General features: G+C 48.8%; 1 protein-coding gene across 9 annotated transcripts in view; it reads right to left on the bottom strand.

Moving 5' to 3' along the window:
* PLA2G6 (phospholipase A2 group VI) overlaps positions 1-19,452 on the bottom strand; it is a 71,641-nt gene that overhangs the window by 1,245 nt on the left and 50,944 nt on the right. For 8 of the 9 annotated variants that reach the window (XM_064491445.1, XM_064491444.1, XM_010983587.3 and 5 more), the window contains 8 exons: positions 17,430-17,538; positions 16,336-16,500; positions 14,690-14,768; positions 11,543-11,706; positions 10,766-10,916; positions 2,257-2,393; positions 1,705-1,859; positions 357-524 (listed from right to left, as the gene is read on the bottom strand). In XM_064491445.1, coding sequence (XP_064347515.1) covers positions 357-524; positions 1,705-1,859; positions 2,257-2,393; positions 10,766-10,916; positions 11,543-11,706; positions 14,690-14,768; positions 16,336-16,500; positions 17,430-17,538 — 1,128 coding nt within the window. The remainder of the gene's footprint in view (positions 1-356; positions 525-1,704; positions 1,860-2,256; positions 2,394-10,765; positions 10,917-11,542; positions 11,707-14,689; positions 14,769-16,335; positions 16,501-17,429; positions 17,539-19,452) is intronic. The other variant, XM_031463256.2, reaches the window with a different exon arrangement.

The following is a 19,452-nucleotide window of genomic DNA, read 5'->3' as shown; positions in this document are numbered from 1 at the left end:
GACAGGTGGCTCAGCAGTGCCTATTCAGGGTCAGTGAGAGTGGAGGGGCTGAGTGGACAGGCCTCCACATCCCTGTCCCCTGCAGCTTGTCCACCTGACCTTCTGGGCTCCCACATGGGCCGGGCTTGAAAGAAGGGCCCCACAGCCACTAAACCCCCCACTGTTGGTGGTCACTGAAGGTCCTGCCAGCAATGAGACACTGAACCGGGGACCCCTCCCCTGAGCTGGCTAAGGACGGCCAACAGAGCCCTGCCATCCCCCTGACGCCGAGGGTGAGGACACCATCCTAGGGGTGAGGACACCATCCTAGGGGTGAGGCCTCAGGGAAGTGGGCTTGGGGAGGGGCCCATACTCACACAGTCCACCACCATCTTGCCCAGTTCCTTGGCCCCAAAAACAGTCTTGGCCAGTTCCCAGGGGTTGCTGGGACGGAAGACGTCCACACAGGTCACAGGCACCTGCGGGGACCTCCCTGTCCCCAAGGAGACGACAATGGAGAGTTTCTTCACCTTGTTGCCCTGACCCTGTTGAGACAGGACCAGGTCAGAGGAGACCTTCCCCTCTGGGTAGGGGGCACCCAGGGGTAAGAGAGGCCCATGGCTGGGGCCCTGGGGGAGCATGAGGAGGGGCGACAGGCTCATGTGGCAAGAGCACAGCCCATGCTGCACCTTCTCTGCTTCGGATCAAGTTCTGCTGCCAATCTGCTGGGTGACCCTGGCAACCCACCTACCCAGGCTCCTCATCCACTTAGACGGATGATGTCTGAGGACCCCTTCCCATCCCAGTCTCTCACTGATTCCTTCCTCCTCCAGGAAGCTTGCCCTGCCCCATCTGGCCCCTAGAGGGCGCTCGCCTCTCAGCTGCGTCACCTGGGACTGCGTCATGACCCAAGGTTCTTGGTGATGACCGTAGTGATAACCACAGCCAGCAAGCATACAGCACGCACGCTCGAGGTCAGGCATGCCCTAAACACTTCACAGATAAGAGTGCATGGATGCCTCACGACAGTCCCCAGGCTGGTACTATCAGTAGCCACACATAGTGGCTGAAGGGAAGCACGGGCAGAGTCAGGCCCCACCCAGAGGCCATGTACTGCACCCCCGCCTCTCCTACCACATGTGCCCACCTCTGTACTAAGCTCCTAAGGCTGAGGGCCGCTGCTTTTCCTCTGAATCGCTGACTCTGCACTGCCTCCTCCCCAAAGGCCTCAGGACCCCCTCCTCCGTGAGCCCTTCTGAGCCTCAGGTCTCTCAGCAGAGGTGATGCTCTGGGCCCTCTGTCACATCACCCAGAACACTTGGGTAAGTGTGTCCCTGCTTTGGACCGTCTTCCCTAAATGTGAGTTTCCAAAGGGCAAGCGTGTGTCTCCAGGCCTGGCCGTGTGGCTAGGTCTGCGACGGGAACACACTGGTATCGGGCTGCGGTCCCCGCAAACAGCAGATGTTGGTACTTAATAATCATAACGCTTCACCACCCAGTCCAGACTGGGCCTCAGAACCCCTCTTAGCACACTGCTTCAGGCAGGCACTACCAATCAAGCAGGTTTTTAAGTGTGAGATAAAGTTGCTGTTGCGTGCAAATAAATGAACACATGAATAAAAGCCACTTGCTCTCCTAGGAGTCAGTCCTTAGAAAGGGTTGCCGATACAGCGCAGCTGCAGTGGGCGGTCACGTCCACCCTCTCTGACCTGAGGTGGCTCTCACCTTGCGGATCATGTCCTGGTTGTACTCATGGATCTCGGTCATGGCGTCCAGTGTGGGGTTGTTGGCCAGCAGCCCGCCATCCAGGAAGCGCCCGTTGGGCCGGAAGTAGGTGGGGGCTGCCCCACTGCTCCGGGCTGCCCGCCACACCAGCTGCTCTGGGGGTGGGAGAGGAGGGGGCCCAGTGGCACACGAGATGAACACTTCGGACCTCAGGGTATGTGCGCGTGTGTGTACGTGTGTGTGCATGTGGTGCTGCGGGAAGAGGGAGAGGCTGGGGACTCTTCAGAGGCAGGACCAGGACCGACGGCCATGCTGTCTGGCCCCACCGTCCTGGAGGAAGGCAGGGTGCAGCCGAGGGCCTCCTCTGGCCTGCCCGAGCCCTGACGGCTGCCCGGCTCTGCCTGCCCTCAGCTGATACACTGGGAGGCCAGGGCAGAGGGCGGGACGGTGGTGGCCTGGGGGGACCTGGCAGCAAGCCTGTGACTACCACCCACCACCCCACAGCCTCTCAGGCCAACAGCTCCCCACAGATGCATCAAACATGGTTTTAACCTGAGGGATGAGTTGGAGGCTTTAGGTTAACATTCTGGTTGAAACGAGGCTCCCGTACACACTCTGGAGCCTCGTAATTCCGGAAGAGGTGGAGTTCAGCCGGCTGCCGGTCAGAGAGTGTCCCTGTCAGCATCACCCTGGAGAGAAACAAGGACCAGGACACTGACCCATCCACTCTTGGCAATCCACCTATGGCAATTTTCGTCCAAACTGCAGATGCACTAATCCTTAAACTTGGCGATCCTACTTCTGGGACGCCATCCACACACGTGGGAGATGGGCACGCACTATTAATGGCATGGGTTGTTCAATGCCCCGCAGCTCCCCTGCGCAGTGGGGTCCGTGTCACAGCAGAACAATGTAGGAAGCACTTCATGTACTGATGGGTGGTGAGCACCAAGACTTACGGTGAAGTGGGAAAAGCAAGATTCAGGACAGTGTGTGTAGTATGCCACCATTTATCTAAAAACAAAACCAAAATGACCCTATGTACCTATTTGCTTGGTCAGAGGATAACTCCAAAAGGACCCATGTGCAGAACCTGGCAACAGTGAGTTGCCTCTAGGGCAGGGGACTGCTTGGTGGCTGCAGCTCCAGGACCGGAGTTGGGGGGAGACTTTTCAGCATATCACCTTTGATACCTTGCCAATGTTCTACCATGTGCGTCTATGATCTATTAAAAAAGACTCTTACTTGTCTCGAGAGACACAGGTGTCCTTAAATACTGCGGGGAGGGTAGACTGGCACAGCCCTGGAAACTAATATGTATTCAGACTCTTACAAAGGTCCTGGCTCTTTGATCTGGGAATTCCAATTTGGGAAATCTATTCTAAAGGATTACTCTTAGTTACAATGAAAGCTTTTGGTTTAAGGCTACTCATGCGGTGTAATTTATTAGAGTGAAAAATGAGTGATCTAAAAGAAAACAATAGAAGCGGGAGACTAACAACGGGATGTTTTGCAGCCATTCCAAATTATGCTCGCAAGGAGTTCAGACTAACACAGAAATGTGTTTGTTACACTGAAAAATATAAAGGAAAGGGAACAAAAAACTCTGCAGAGGAAAAATAAAAGATTAGTTTTCCACTTCTAAGAATATCGTGGAAAGGTTATTTGAACAACCCTTCCACTGAACAATAAATTAAATGCTGGGGAAGTTTTTTTTTTTAATTTTAAAAGCATAGATGATCTTATATGATAGAAAGGAAAGACCAGGGTAAACTCTGAGGATGAGCACAAACCCAGAGACGTAAACGGAGCACAGACCCAGCTTTGACCTGAAGGCAGACACCAAACTGTCGATCTGAACTTCACTGCTGATGGCCTCGGGGGGCCAGGGGAACAGAAGTCAAAGCCCAGGGCCCACTAAAGGTTAGGGATTTAATGGGAGGCCCTCCCCACATGAGGTTGTAACCCCAAAGGGCTACCCCTTTAGATAATGGTACACCAGAAATAAGCTTGCTCCTTTCCCATCCCTGGAGGTTGTAAAGAAAGTTACCTGGCAGTGGACAAAGGAGGGAGGAAAAAAAATCCCTGAAAATGTATAACCACAAACTAACACTTCTGTAGATTTGTGGTCTAAATTTGTATCATCTGGGGGGAAGTTCCAAAACCTTCATGCCAAGAATTTAGTTACAGTGGCCCTGGTTGGTAGTGTATGTGGGTACCTCGAAGAGATAACACAAGACACTCTGGAGAAGATACCCTCATTCTAGGCCTCACAGAATCTGCACATATTATTTTTCAGCACTAAGGAACACCACACAGTTCCAAAAAGGGTGGAGGGGTATACAACAGGCACATCATGGATGAGAATCAGCATAAACCAACACAAACCCCGAAACATACCTACATAGACATTAGTTATTTGAATCCCCAAATGAAGATGATAAAACAGGTATGCTTACAATGTTTAATGACATCAAAGACAAGCTTATTATTATTATTATTATTATTATTATTATTATTATTATTATCATCATCATCATCATCATCATCATCATTCCCTAAATAATATATTTAGGGAATAGAAAACTACAAGTAATGGCCTAGAAGATTTTAAGAAAAACAGAGTACTTCTAGGAATTAAAGAATAAAATAAGAAACTCAGTGAATAGGTTAAATGGAAAATCAGATAAAGCTAAAGAGAGAATTAGTGAATTAGAAAATAGGTAAGAAGAAATTATCCAGAATGCACCTCAGAGAGACAAAATGAAAGCATATACAGGAGAAGTTAAAAGACATGAAAGATAGAAAAGCTCTAACATTTTAAGTTGGAGTTTCATAAGGAGAGGAGAGAGAAAATTAGGTAGAGGCAAGGGTAAACAGATAATGACTCGGGCCTCCAGAACTGAAGACACCAATCCAAAGATTCAAGAAGACCAAAAAAATCCCATGCAGGATAAATGAGAAGGAATTCATATCTAGAGATAACATAGTGTAACTGCAGAGCGCCAAAACCAAACAAACACATAAATAAAAGTATCCAGAGAGAACAGACCACTTACTTTCAAAGAAGCAAGAGTTAAACTGAAATTGACTTTGCAAGTGCAACAATGGATGCTAAAAGATAATGATATTTTTCATGTTCTACAAGAAAATCATCAGCCTAGAATTCTATACTCAACAAGAATAAGAGAGAAATAAAAGAATGTTCAATTGATGAGGATGAAATAAAACTAGTGTCAAATGATGAGAGTGAAAGCAAGCTATTTACAGACAATTCTGCTAGTGGAGAATTCACTACCTGCAGATCATCTCTATGGAAAAGTCAAAAGAATATACTGTAGGCAGAAGGAAGGCAGTCACAGATGGAAGTCTGGAATGCAGGAAAGAATGTAAAGCAAAGAAACGATACACATATATCCATATAAATACACATATGCACACACATACACATACACACATACGTACCCAATGATACAGCTAGAGCCAGCTCATACTGGTTGTGAGAACCTATTGTTAAATCTCATCAGCTGGTTGTTAAACTGTTGGTAGCTTGAGATTGGCCAAGGTGGGAGTATTTATGCCATGGGAGCTGGCAAACACCATAAATCAGGGCTTTCCCCTGCCCAGAGATCTGGTTTACTAGCATGCCACTTGATAAATATAAATAAACATCAACTTCAAAATACAATAATAATGTCTTGTGAGGTTTCAAAAAACAAAATAGATTTAAAATACAAAAAGTAACTATAAATAAGATGGAGGAAGGAATATGGAATTAAAGCATTTAAAAATCATTGATTATCTAAGGGGAGGCTAATAGTATCAATTAAATTTAGACTTCTATAATATACACTAAAAAGAAACCAGAAATGAGCATATAATTTTGAAACTACTGGAGTTGGGGGTGGAATGTAATGATTAAAACTATTCAGTAAATCCAAAAGAAGGCAAGAAAGAGAAAAAGAAACACAGAACAAAATAGGATAGCATATATCAGCCCAAATATACCAGCAATTCCGTACATATAAATGGATCAGCTCTATAAACTACGAGATTAATTATATGAAGGTTCTGATAGTCAAGCCAATCTGCTAAACTAGACTTAACAAATTAGTTAATTTTTAAAAGTATATTATTATGCATTAAAAACCTATAAATGGACTCAATGCATAGATTAGATAAAGAACAAATCCAACTCTAGGTAATTCACAAGAGAGACATTTAAAACATAAGGATTAAAGAAAGTTAAATTAAAGCATGACCACAGACATACCATGCAAATACAGCCAAAGAACGTTAGTATAACTATACTAACATCGGACAAAATAGACATTAAAGTAAAAAGGATTCTTTAGAGATAAAGAGGGCTGCTTCATGATAATAAAAGGTTCTAGTTGCCAGAAAGATTCATAAAAACCTCCACTGATATGCACTGAATAGCATAGTGTCAAAATATTAATGTAAAAACTGACAGAAGTAAAGAGTGAAAAGGCAAATCCCCACAGTGGAAGAGTTCAATGCAGATCTTTCAGTAACTGGCAGAAGTGGACAAAAAATTAGTACAGATACATAAGAATTGGAAATTTGTAACAGCGTTCCTAGCCAACATGATTTAATTAACATGTGCAGATAGCGGCACTCAACAAATGAAGAATCCATCCTCTTTTAAATTACACATGGGGTATCTACAAACACTGAATATAGAAGGCTGCAAACCAAGTCTCTACAAATTTTAAAGCACCAAAATCAAACAGAGCATATCCCCTGGCCACAAAGCAATTAATAACGAAAAGACAACTAGAAAATCCCTAAGTTTAGAAATTGTGAAATGCCATTTTTAATACCTTATGGTTTAAAAATTATAATAAAAATTAGAAAATATTTTGAAATGAACAGGCATAAACGTGATAATGAGATGTAATTAAAGCAGTACTTGAGGAAGCTGTTTAGATTTACATACATTTACACACATATACACACATATATAAGATATACACATATATTATATAGTAGAACAAAAGAAAGGCCAAAAAAAAAATCAATGAGCAAAACATTTATTTCAAGAAGTTCAACAACTAAATAAACCCAAAGAAAGTACAAGAAGGAATAAATATATAAGAGCAGAAATTAATGAAACCAAAAGTGTACATACAATGAAGAGCCAATAAATAGCCAGCCCAAAGTTGGGTTTTTAAAAGACCAATCCAATCAAAAAACCTGTGGTAGCAATACTGATAAAATGAAAAGAGGGGGTGTAAATAATCAGGAATGACAAGAGAGCCAGCACAACAGATACTGTGGACATTAAAGATAGTAAGAGAATTTTTTACCAACTTGATGCCAATAAATTTGAAGATTTATATAAAATGCACATATTACTAGAAAAACATAACTTAACCAAAACTAAACTCAAAAAGATGTTTAGAAGCCCTGGACAGTCTTATAACCCTTAAAGAAATGAATTCCATCATTAAAAATCTCCCCACCAAGCAAACTCCAGGCCTAAATGACCTCACTGGCAAGTTCTACCAAATATTCAAGGAAGAAGTAGAATCACTATTATACTAACTCTTCTGGGAAATAGAAAAAGAAGAAACACTTCCCCTAAACCAAAACCCTGCAACCTAAAAATGGGAATAAACAGGTCAATCTCACTCACGAACATGGATACAAAAATCCTAAACAAAATATTAGCCAGTTGAGCCTGTCAGAATCCTCTGTGTACAAGGTACCGGGAATTGAAAGCAGGGATTCAAACAGTTCTGTGTACACCTGTGTGCACAGAAGTACTATTCACAATAGCTAATAGGTGGAAATGAACCAAATGTCCATCAACAGATGAATGGATAAACAAGGGCACATTATGGGCAATGGAATATTATTCCGTCTTAAAAAGGACAGAAATTCTGTCACATGCTACAATATGGATGAAACTTGGGCACATTATGCTGAGTGAAATAAGCCAGTCACAAACTGACAAATACTGCATGAATCCACTTGCATGAGGTACTTCGAGGAGTTAAACTCATGGAGACAGAAAGTACAATGAGGACTTTCAGGGGCTGGGGGAGGGGAGGAATGGGGAGCTGCTGTTTAACGGGTACAGGGTTTCAGTTGTGCAAGATGAAAGAGGTCAGGAGATTAGTTGCAGAACATTGTGAATATACTTAACACTACTGAATTGTACACTTAAAAATGGTTAAGGTGAAAAAAATGATTAAGATAGTAAATGTTATGTGTATTTTCCCCAAACTAACATTTTAAAAATAAATGGTATTTCTAAATACCAGCTACAATTAGAAAATAAAATGTTTTAAAATGTGTAATTTACAGTAGCACAAAAACGTACACAGCACCTAACTAAAAATCACAGCTGTGTAAGATCACTGTAGATAAAATTATAACACCGCACTGGGAAACTTTAGACAAATGGAATGTTTTAGTTCTCTAATTGGAAGACTTGGCATTTTAAGATGTCAAGTCTCCTCTAAATAACCTTACAGATTCAGCGTAATCTCAATCAAAATCCCAACGGGATTTGCTTTTCTGCAGAATTTGACAGTCTGATTCTACAATTTCTATGGAAGTACAAATAGCAACAAGTAAGCCATATCTCACGGCATCTCTACGTGCTAGGTGCTTTTTAAGTGCTCTATAAATAGAACAATTATTACTCCTCAAGAAAACCCCAGGAAGCAGGTAGTGTATTATTCCCATTGTCGAGAAAAGGAAACTTCAGGGTACATGCTCTTAACCACTTCTCTAAAGGGCCTCCAAGAATAGCCTTGAAGGAGGGCAAGGCGGGAAGCCCTGCTATGAACTTGTTATAAACGCTGTAGAATTAGGGCTCTGCAACCAAAACCAGGCCCAGGAAGGACCCTTGACCCACGGCTGAGGAAGTGAGACCTGCGATGCGGACAGAAAGACTGACTTTTCGCAGGTGAGGCTGGGGAAACTGGTTATTCATGTGGAAAACAGGAAATTGGATCTCTCCTAATACAATAATCAATTCCAGGTTGATAAAAGACCTAAACAGGAGAGGCAGATCTAGAGAGCGCCCTGACCTGACACAGGAAAGTAGCTTCCTGTCTCAGGTTAAGGAAGGGTTCTTGAATGGACATAAAAAGCACAAACCATAAAAAAGGAAAACACTTATAAATTCTACTGCATTAAGAACATCTGTTCATTATCAAAACACCACCAGGAGAGTGAAAAGACAAGCCTAGAGTGGGAGAAGAGAATTCAAATTCATGTATCCATCAAGGGACTAGTTTTCAAAATATAAAAAAGGTCATTGAGATGCTGCAAAACCCCAAAATCACACAGCACAATTTTGCCAAAAATGGGTAAAACACTTGAACAGGAACTTTACAAAAGAGGAAATCCAAATGGCCTTTAAACTTATGAAAAAGTGTTCAACCTCATGAGTAATGAGGAAAATAAAAATTCCAACCAACAGAGACAGTATCTTATACCCCCCACCCCAGATTTAGAAAGATAAAAATATTTGATAATAAACGATGTTAGCAAGAACGCAGAGCACCAGGAACTCTCAAAGATGGTTAATGGGAGTGAAAACAGAAACCACCACTTTGGAAAACAGTTAAGCCGAATCTAAGAGTTGAGGCCATGTATCCTCCAAGACTCCGCAGCTCTACTCCTAGGTCTACTCCTGACATGGTCAGAAAACAAGTCCCAAAATGTTTGCTGCAGACCAAGGGGGCCAAACTGGAAACAACCCAAGTGTCCATCAAAGGTATTTGGAGCAATAAACTGTGGGATGTAGTCATTTGAGCAACAAGAATGAATGAAACCCAGTTTCATCCAACAGCAGGGACCACGCTGACAAATTGATGGCATTGATGGGAAGAAAGACAGCACGCAAAATGATTCTGTCCAAGCCCAGAGATGGGCAGGATCGAAACCATGCTCAGGGATGCATTCAGTGGTGAAACTACACAGAAAATCCAGGACGCCTGGTTCACACCAGTCAGGAGAGAAGATACCCTGTGGGGGACAGGGAGCAGGAGCTGTGATGGGGGCTGAGCACACACTAAAGGGGCTTTTGGACTTTGCTGATGGTCATATGTGGGTGTTTGCTTTAGAGTTATTCATTGAACTGTTTTATGTACTTTTCTAAATATATGTTCTATTTCACAGTTAAAAGGAAAAAATGTCTAAATAAACAAAAAAAAATTTTTAACATTATCTTTTGGTTAATAAATCATGGATGATATTTTCCTCTTTTTACTTTTCATATCTTCCAATTTTTCTTAAAAGACTATGTATTACTCTTAAATGAAAAAAAAGGGTTATTATCAAAAGAAATCCTCTTAACCCCGCTAGGGCTCGCTCACACTTCACTTCCTCCTGACCACCGTGTCCACAGTCCTTTCTCCCTCTTGTTCCCACAGATAATCAGGCAGTTGCTGGGCGCTTTTCAGGGGCCTGCTCTGGGGCAGGCACCATGCTAGATGCTGGGGCTACACGGAAAACAAAGCAGTCATGTTCCTGCTTCAGGGAGCTCAGAGTCTGGGAGGCGGGCTAGGCATTAGACAGACAATAAAGTAATTCCAGGATGGGAAATAAATACTACAAAGACAGGGTGGTGCTGAAGGCTCTCCTGGAACCTCTTAAGCACATGGTGCCTTGCGTGGCTGCCATTTTTTTCAGGTCACTTATCTCCCAGCCAGACTGGAAGCCTTTCCGCCTGATGCTGCATCACCCCAAGACTCACAGGCATGTGCACACCCGTGCGCGCGCACGTGTGCACATACACACACACACACACACACACACACACACACACACACAGTGCCGGGGGTCGGGGCAGAGCCGTGCTCAGCAAGCCTGTGTGCGGTGGATGAGAACTGACCCACTCTGACCCAGGGATGTGCTGTTTGGGTGGAAAAATATCAGACACAGGTTGAGGATCTTCTGCACCTGTGCTCCCCCTCCCCGCAGCTTTAATCAGACCAGGGCAGGGGGCCCTCTGCCCCAGGAACAGTGAAGGGGTGCACAGCTGGGACCAAGCCATGATGCTCCCACTGAGGAGGCTTACTTGGGTTTCTTGACATCCGTCATCTTGGTGTGCTCTCCAAACTCCCGCTTCAGGAACTCCTCCAGGGGCCCCGACTCGTAGGGCCGCGAGCCCCGGAACACCTCATCCTTCATGCGAAAGTACACACCACGCATGTAGGCCATGGACTTGCCTAGGAACAAGGGGGTCGGAGGTGGGGAGAGACACAAGGGCCGCCCCCGCAGACGGCTGCGCACAGGCCGGCTGCGGGAACCAGAGGGACGGATTTACAAGGCATGGACCAAGCTGGGGCGCCTGGGACCCTCCTGTGCAACTTCCCACACAGGCAGGGACCCCCTTCAGCAGCCCCCAGGTTTGATATTTAATTTGGTATTCGTAATTTTGTATTATTTTCCTTGAAGGAGGGCCCTGAAAGTGTAAAAGCTTGTAAATCTAGATCCACCCTGTTGGTCACAGAATAGAAGGAACAGCCCTGTCCTGTGAGCCTCCCAGAACAGATGGGGGTCAAAGGCGCCTCACCCAGGCCCGGGGTGTGCGTGCGGAGGCTGTGGAAAGGGGAGCTTCTGCCCACGTGAGAGGCTGAACTAGCCTCCAGCCCATCACTAGCCACCCCCTGCCCCCTAGCCCTGCTCCTTCTGCCCTTGGACTCCAACACCCTCGGCTGCCCCACAAAGGGCTTACGGGCCCTCCCCTCCCCTATGACCCTCTCTGCAATGCCCTGAAAATAAACTCAGCCCAATTCAAGGGCAGGTCTCAGGCCCATCGATCCTGGCCCCCAGGCCCAGGGGCTGCCCTCACTGTGCAGAATGGCCAGGGCCAGGATGCCCCCCGTGCTGGTCCCTGCCACCCAGTCAAAGAGGTCCTTGGTGGCAATGCCCGAGGCCTTCTCGATGGCGATGAGGAGCTGGATGATCACCAGGCCTTTCACGCCCCCTCCGTCCAGGCAGAGCAGGTGGTCGTGGCTGCAGTGGGGACAGCAATGGGAGAGAAGAGGGACCCCTTACAGCCTGGCACTTGGCACACTGTGTCCCTGAGCATCTTTACCGCGGCAGCCACGTGAGTATGGGGAGACCAAGCCCCTTGGAGTGGAGCTCGCTTGCTACCGGGGCCATGGGGAGGGAGCGGTGAAGTCAGTACAGGAATAAACACAGTATTTCAGGAGGTGGAAAGTGCAAGAGAGAAAGATAAAGGAAGGTAAGTGCAGCAGAGGGGCAGGGAAGGCCTCACTGGCCAGGTGCCACCTCAGCAGACACCTGGGTCTGTCTAGCCAACTCTGGATGGTGTACTCCCTAAGGGCAGCCATTGGGTTTTGGTCAAATCCAGATCCCCAGTCTGTAAAAAGAAGTTGTGGTATATTTATACAATGGAATACTACTCGTCCATAAAAAATTATAAAATAATGCCATTTGCAGCAACATGGATAGATCTGGAGATTGTCATTCTAAGTGAAATAAGCTAGAAGGAAAGAAAAATACCATATGATATGACTTATATGTGGAATCTAAAAAAAACGAGACAAACGAACTTACTTGCAAAACAGAAACACTCTCAGACATAGAGAACAAACTTGTGGTTACAGTGGCGGGGGAAGGAGGCTAGGGAATAAGTTGGTAGTTATAGAGATTTGCAGATACTAACTGATACATATAGAACAGGTAAACAAGTTCATGCTGTGTAGCACAGGGAACTATATTCGATAACTTAAAGTAACTTATGGTAAAAAAGAATATGAAAATGAATATATGTATGTTCATGTATGACGAAGCATTGTGTTGTATACCAGAAATTGACACATTGTAAACTGACTATACTTCAATAAATAAATAAATATAAATATAAATACATATATATATAGATATAGATCCCCAGTCCCAGCCCTGATAAACGTCTGTTGGAATTAAACAGGGCTGGGGGGAAGGGCTGGTCTGCAGCTGCAAGGAACAGGTGAGATGGCAGGAAGGTCAGGCCCCACCACCCAGGTGGGAGCTGCAGGGGAGCTGGGGGCAGGGAGGAAGGACCATCTATGTGTCAGGAGCCATGAGGAGTTTCTACCAGCATGAAATCACTTAAATATCCCAAACCCCTTCAAGGTGGACACTCTCTGTTACCCGGTGCATATCTGTAGGGGTTAAGCTCAGAAGTTAGATGGTTGCCCAAAGTCACACAGGTGGATCTGGACCCGGGTCTGCTGACTCCTGGGTCACACGTTCTCCAAGCCATCCTGACCCGTCTCCCCTGGTCTCATCATGCCCAGTCCCCACAGGAGAAGGCCTCCGCAGTCTGTGCTCAGACCTGGAACCTTCCTTCTGGTCTCCTCTTCTCTCCATCTCAGCTTAGATGTTACCACTGAGAAGCCTGCCTGATGCCAGCGGGACCCTCCCGCTCAGCCCGCTCCTGCTCCACCCACTTCCTTGGTGCAGAGCCTGTCTCGCTTCCACAAGTAATCACTTTTGGTCCCTTGTTTACTGCTTTTCTTTCCCCACTGAGGGCAGGGATCGGCTCTGCTCAGTGCAGCGCTGCTTATCCACAGACACTCAGCTGGTAAATGAAGGAGCCCGTGAGACCCACCTCTGGGGTCCTTCATCTTTTCCTGGACAGGCTGCCCAGCCCCACAGGAAGCCCAGAGAGGCACAGCCCTGCAAGGCCCCTGACCAGAAAGGCTGGAGCAAACAGGCAGGAGACCTTTCTGAGGATGTGTGGCTGGTAATGGAGGAATTGACCCAGAGGGAGCAAGGCTGAGCTGAGTGGCTCTCAGATCCTGTGTGGGGAGGTCCCCACAGAAGTGTCCTGACTCTTGCCTCAGTCTCCCTCCAGGAGGGCACCCAGGCTTATCCACGCTCCCCTGGTCCTGCTGGAGAAACTGCCTCCTCCCTCCTCCTACTGGTCGGGACATGTCCATCCTCCCTCTAGTAACTTCCTTGGCCCCTGCACAGGGGTACGTGTGGAGAGGGCACTGTGTAGTGGTGGGGAAGGATGAGGAGGCTGTAAAATAGGGGAGGTGCCCCCCCAGGGCACACATTACAGGGTGGCGGAAGAAACGAGTGGGCTACACCAAGAAGAAGCCGATCCTTCAGGCGAGGAGAGGCAGAGCCACGCGATGCGGCTGCCTGGCCCTGGGATCAGGGGCTGCACCTGTTTCCAGGAGAAGAGAGCTTTCCCTGCAGGGGTACAGCCGGGAGAAGCCTGCAGTAGCAGAAAGGGCATGGACTTGGAAGACCTGGGCTGAGACTGCTCTGAAACTCACTCCGTGCACCCTTACCCTCTCGGGAACTCAAGTTCTGCATTTGCAAAATAAGGTGACTAATGCCTCCCTAGGAAGGCTGTTAGGAAAGCAGCATAGTAATAAACAGACAACAAATGAACCACCTCTGTTATTAAAGGGAGGGTGGAGAGACCACAGCCCATAGGAAGCACGTTTGTCCTGGTGATGCACCAGGCCGGCGGGCACTGATTCTGGGCACCAGGGACTATCCTCAAGCACAGGGCTTGGGCTTCTTCTCTTTGTGCCCATCACCCAGGCCTGCCTCCTAGAACAGGCCTGGATATTCAGCAGGTGTTTGGGAAATCAGCCCACCCCACTAGCTCTCGGAGGGAGGCGGGGTAAGGAGTGAGTGGATCAGAGGGAAGCAGGCTGAGCATCGTGGCAGCTGCAGACTCTCTCCAGAGGAGATCTGGGCCATCTCCGCCGACAATCCATGACACGGTCGGGGAGAGCAGGGACAGGGTCGCAGCCAGCTCCGTCCTGTGACGTGGGGGCCTGCAGGGTGACTGATGGAGGAGCAGAACAGGCCCTCTGAAGACTCAAGTCTCTTTGCTGTGAACTGCAGAGGGCGCGAGCTACCTTGCAGAGCCAGGGGCAGACTAGACAAAAGCCCTGAGCCTCCTGAGGGGCCCCTAGGAGAGGCCTCGTGCCTGTGCCCCACCCCCCTTCCCTCCTCCACTTACGTCCGCTTCTCATCCCTCATGGAGCTCAGGATGAAGGCTGGCTTCCGGGCCCGGGAGATGTGCACGAGGTCCTGCAGTTCTGCGAGGCACAGGGCAGGGTGGGCTGGGGCCAGGCAGAGGCAGGGCCCCCCGCCACCCTGTGGGTCCTGAGGGCAAATCTGGAGCTGGGCCTTCACCCCACTGTCCCTAGCAGGAGCATCTGCCTCCTGCCCCCAGGAAGGGCTCTTTGTCCCAGGATAAAGCTGAGGCAGAGGCCACAGGCCCCTCAGGGAGAGACAGGCTGGAGATCAGAGGGGAGCCCACTGCTCTGGGGATGGCCCTGCACCCTGCCCAGCCAGCTCCCGATTCTTCTCAATGTTTTCCTCCCGAAGCCCTGAAGCACAAGCACCCCTGACATGTCCTGTGTTTGCAGCTCACGAAGCGTTTCTTCATGCAGGGGGGCCAGTGCTGCTGACAGCCACCATCACCAGACCCATCATCCCCAATTTACACGAGGCTCAGAGCCGTTACACAACTCATCCAAGGTCATTAAGCCAAAAAGGCTGAGTCAGGACATTCCTCGGGGTTTAACTCCATGAAGGAATGGAGACCTCCCCACCTCTCTTTAGATGCCTCTCGTCCTGATCCAGGTCTGGAAACTTCCTCTGCTGCCTCAGATCGGATGCACCCATTCAAGGCGCCCATGTTTTCCCCTGTGCCCAAAGCCCACCCTGTGCCTACCCCATGGATTAGCTGCCCTCCTGGCGAGCAGTGCGGCCCCAGGTGGCCTGGCTTAGCAGTGCCACGTCCTCTGGGTGCTGATGGGCACCCCCGACCACTGTGCATGGAGACTAGAAGCAGCAAAGCAGGAAGGCAGCCCGCCAGGCGGTGTCTCCCGCTCACCAGGGCAAGTGGCCAGAGAGTGGGCGAGAGGAGCGGGAGACTGGCCGGGAGAGGCGGTGGACAGAGCGCCAGGGGGAGGTTTATGCAGCTGAGAAAAAGGGGACGAGGGGACTAGAGCTGCAGCTAAAGTCAGGGTCTAGCGGGCTCTGCGGCCCCTCTAGGCCCAGGGCATTACCCATCTGACGCCGGGCCCCAGGCCCACCATCCAGCCTGGCTTGGGTGGCTGACTGCCTGTAAAATTGAGAGATTAAGATGGGGGGCAGGTCCTGGGTGGGGATGAGCAAGGGGAGAAGAGAGATGGGCCCAGAAGGACTAACTGTGGCTGCCTGCTCTGCCTGTCCTGCGCTCCAGGCTTAGCTGGGCTATGCTGGCTGGAGGTGCTGGTGTCTGTTTCCCCCAAGAGTTTTAAAAAGTTGCCAGTTTGCCAAGGATCAGTCCCTGACAGCCCTGTTCAGGGGACCCCACTCCCAATCGATCCAGGGCCCTGGGTGGGCCAGCCCACAGAAAGCCCAGGGGCATCTCCTCAGGGGCCGTCTCCAAGGGCACCAAAGATACACGAGGTGGATGCTGGTTGCCGGGCCAGTAGGTCACTGAAGGAGAACAGAAGTGGAGCACACAGGCCCCAGGCCTGATGGAGATTCAGCAGCGTGGCAGGAAGGCCGCCTTCTGCCTTGGGGCCTCGTTTCTTCCCCATCAAGGACTGCTCTGACCCAGGGGCCTGGGAGCCAGGTGGAGAGGAGGGAAGTGGGAGGGGAAAGGCCTACCTAGGTTGTTTAAGCTGATCGGTGGGGGCTGAGATCTTTCCAGGGAGAAGAAGGAATGCTGCGCTGTCGCGGAGCACTGCTCCGCGGAGACCCCTTGGAGGAGTGGGGAGCGGTAGTCGGCCCCTACGGTTCTCAGCAGAGTTAAGAGCGCCTTCCTGGTGACAACTTGTCATGGTTTGGGGAAGGAGGAGATCGCACAGGATCATAAATTATGTCACATGCAAGTGAGAGGTCCCTCCTTTCCACACACGGCCCCCTCTCCCAGGCCACATGGGTGTGTGTGGGATCGGGGCCCACTTCCACTCCAGTCTGTTACATCCAAAGCAGCCTCCTGGGGCCAGGGAGGGCCCCGGGGGCCAGCCGTGAAATACGGAAGGTTGGTGTTGCCTGGCCCAAATATTTGAGGGTCTCCCTTTTCCTTCTGTGCCAGTCAAGAAAGCAGGACTCCCACTGCCATGTTCAGCAACTCTCCACGCCTTCAGGGCTCCAAGGGGGTGAACCAGCCAGTGGGCGTTTACTCCCAGCTAACGGATGGGATAACTGAAAACGCACATGTGCGCACACACGCACACACGCCTGCTTGCACACGCTATCGGGTACACACCCACAGCAAACTCCACAGCTCCCCGAGACCCTCCAGAGGGCCCTCCAGGCTTCTGATAAGGAGGATCTGCTCTTTCCAGCCCGGAAGCCACGGCTCACGGAGAGACATGCAACACATGCACCAGCCTGTGGCTAATCTTGCAAGTGGTTCCACGAAGGGTAGGGAAGAGGGTTGTTGCTGCTGCCAACCCCCGAACCCCTAGAGTCTTGGCACCCTGAGGCAGGATAGGGGGTTGCAAAGAAGACTGGTTTGGCAACTCCCAGCCCCAACCTGTGGCCTCCATCTAGCTGTCAGGGCCCCTGTTCTTGGAAAAGGAAGCCTGCCCTCTGGGCCTCCCAGGTGCTTCCAGGTGCCACTCCAGGCACAGAGCAACTAGGGGTGGGTAAGGACAGGATGCTGGCACCTTATGGCCGGGACTTCCCTCCTTCCCAGTCCCTGTACACCCAACCCACCACTGCCCAACCCTGGTCCCAGAGTGGAGAGCACGTACGTCTGCTGATCCTAGAGGCTATGAATGCAGGAGTTTCCCCAGAGTCATTCGGGGTGTCCACCTCTGCCCCAAATACAATGAGGGCCTTGACCATCTCCACGTTGTCTTTCTGTTGGGGACAGAGGGAGGAGGGGAAATATACAACAGCTCAGGGAAACGAAGAATAAAAGGACCCCGACCTCCTCCCCTTTAACCATCAACTCGGTGGGCCTCTCACCAGCACAGGGAGAGACCCTGGAACCCTTCTGACCCCCGCCCACAGTTGATCCTGTATTCCAAAGTCTACAATTTGAAGGCTGGTGCCCTGATACACAGGCTTACAAGTATCCCCAGGTGAGGGGTTAATAACCCAGGCAGAAACTGGAAGTGAGCCACCCAGCCCCAAGCCCCACCAGCTCCTTCCCAAACGAAGCAATGCATCTATGACCCCTGAGCCAGGGGCCAAAGGGTCAGTCCTGATGGCTTTCAGGAGTAGTAGGAGTGGGTGAGCAAGGAAATAAAAGCTGTCCTGCCCATCGAGTTCAGGGGGCCAGTTCTGGGGGAGGAATCAAGAACACGTCCTCCCTAATGGCAGCTCCCCTCTGCACAGCAAGCACAGGGAACGTCTGGAGGCTGGGCAGTGGGGCCAGAGGGGCACGGTTTCCCAGGAAAAACCAACAGACTGGCTGCCGGGAGACCTGGGTGCTGGTCCTATCACCTCCCTCTCTCGGGGCCTGATTTCCTAGCCTGGAAAATAAAGAGCTGTGTCTAGAACGCCATTTTCCACACACCATTAGGATGCTTGTGGGCACAGGTAAATGTGTGTGTTTCAACCATTAGTTATGTGCTTCTTTTTTGGTAACCTCTTATTTGTGGCACGGTTTACCACCTGTGTTGTAATAGAACAGTTCCTTCCAAATAAATTTAAGTAAATTTAAAAGCAAGCCGACTTAAAACAGTGACTAAGTACACAGTGGTAAACATGGTTCCTGAATGTGCCACAGCCTATGCAGATGGTATGCAGGTGACTAAAGAAAGGAAACAATGGCCTAGGTCAGCAGTTCTCAAAGTAAGACCTGTGGACCCCCATGGATGCAGAGACCCTTCAGAGAGCTCAAGAGGTCAGAACCATTTTCATAAAAATATCAAGATGTGGTTTGCCTTTGTACCATGTTGACGTTGGTACTGATGGTGTAAAAAAAAAACTGCGGATAAAAATGCTGGTACCTTCGCCTGAAGCAAGGCAGTGGCACCAAACTAACTGGTGTCACGGTTTTCTTCTCTGCCACGCGCTCATCGTAAAAAGTACATTCGTTCATTCAAAAGCCAGCTTTCTTTTAGAAGGCCCTTGATGAAGCAGTAAGAAACATTAATGTCATTAAATTTCAACCCTGGCGTATTCAGTGTCAAAATAGAGAGTGTGCACCAGATGCTTCTGTGGCAGAATCAAGGATGATGGTCGTCTCCAGAAAAGCACTGTGTGACTGAGCTGCGAGCAGAACTGGCTGCTTTTTTTCATGAAACACTGTTTTCACTCAAGGGCATAACTGGCAGACAAACGACAACTGTTCAGCACTGGGGATCTGAGACATCGTCTCAAAAATGCAGTGAGCCTGTCACTGGAAGAAAAACAGCTGGCAATATTTTGTGCCAACGATAAAATTCAAGATTTCAAACAAAAACTGGCATTCTAACAAACTGTTATACGCCATGATGCGGCTTGACAGCATTCCCAAATTTAAAGGCTTTTCCGATGAAATCGTGATATTTACAAATGTGGGGTTTCAAGACCGTATGATGAACTGGGTCAACATTTGGAAGCTAGGCGTACTCAGCGAACCAATATTTTCCAAGGATGACATGAAATCATGTGTGGGTGTAAGATCCAGGAGAAGTATAAGAGATGAGAGTGGATTTTACTGCAACGAAGTGCGAAGAATCTGGGGAGAAGGTTTCAGAGTGTCCTCTGCCACTGACTTGTCAGGAACTACCCCTCGCCAAGTTTTGGTGCAGTAGATAAGAATATACACAATGATCTGAAGAG

This window comes from Camelus dromedarius, chromosome 11 (assembly GCF_036321535.1).
Source record: "Camelus dromedarius isolate mCamDro1 chromosome 11, mCamDro1.pat, whole genome shotgun sequence".
In the NCBI taxonomy this organism is placed as follows: domain Eukaryota; kingdom Metazoa; phylum Chordata; class Mammalia; order Artiodactyla; family Camelidae; genus Camelus; species Camelus dromedarius.
This window is presented reverse-complemented; position numbering and strand designations above follow the sequence as displayed.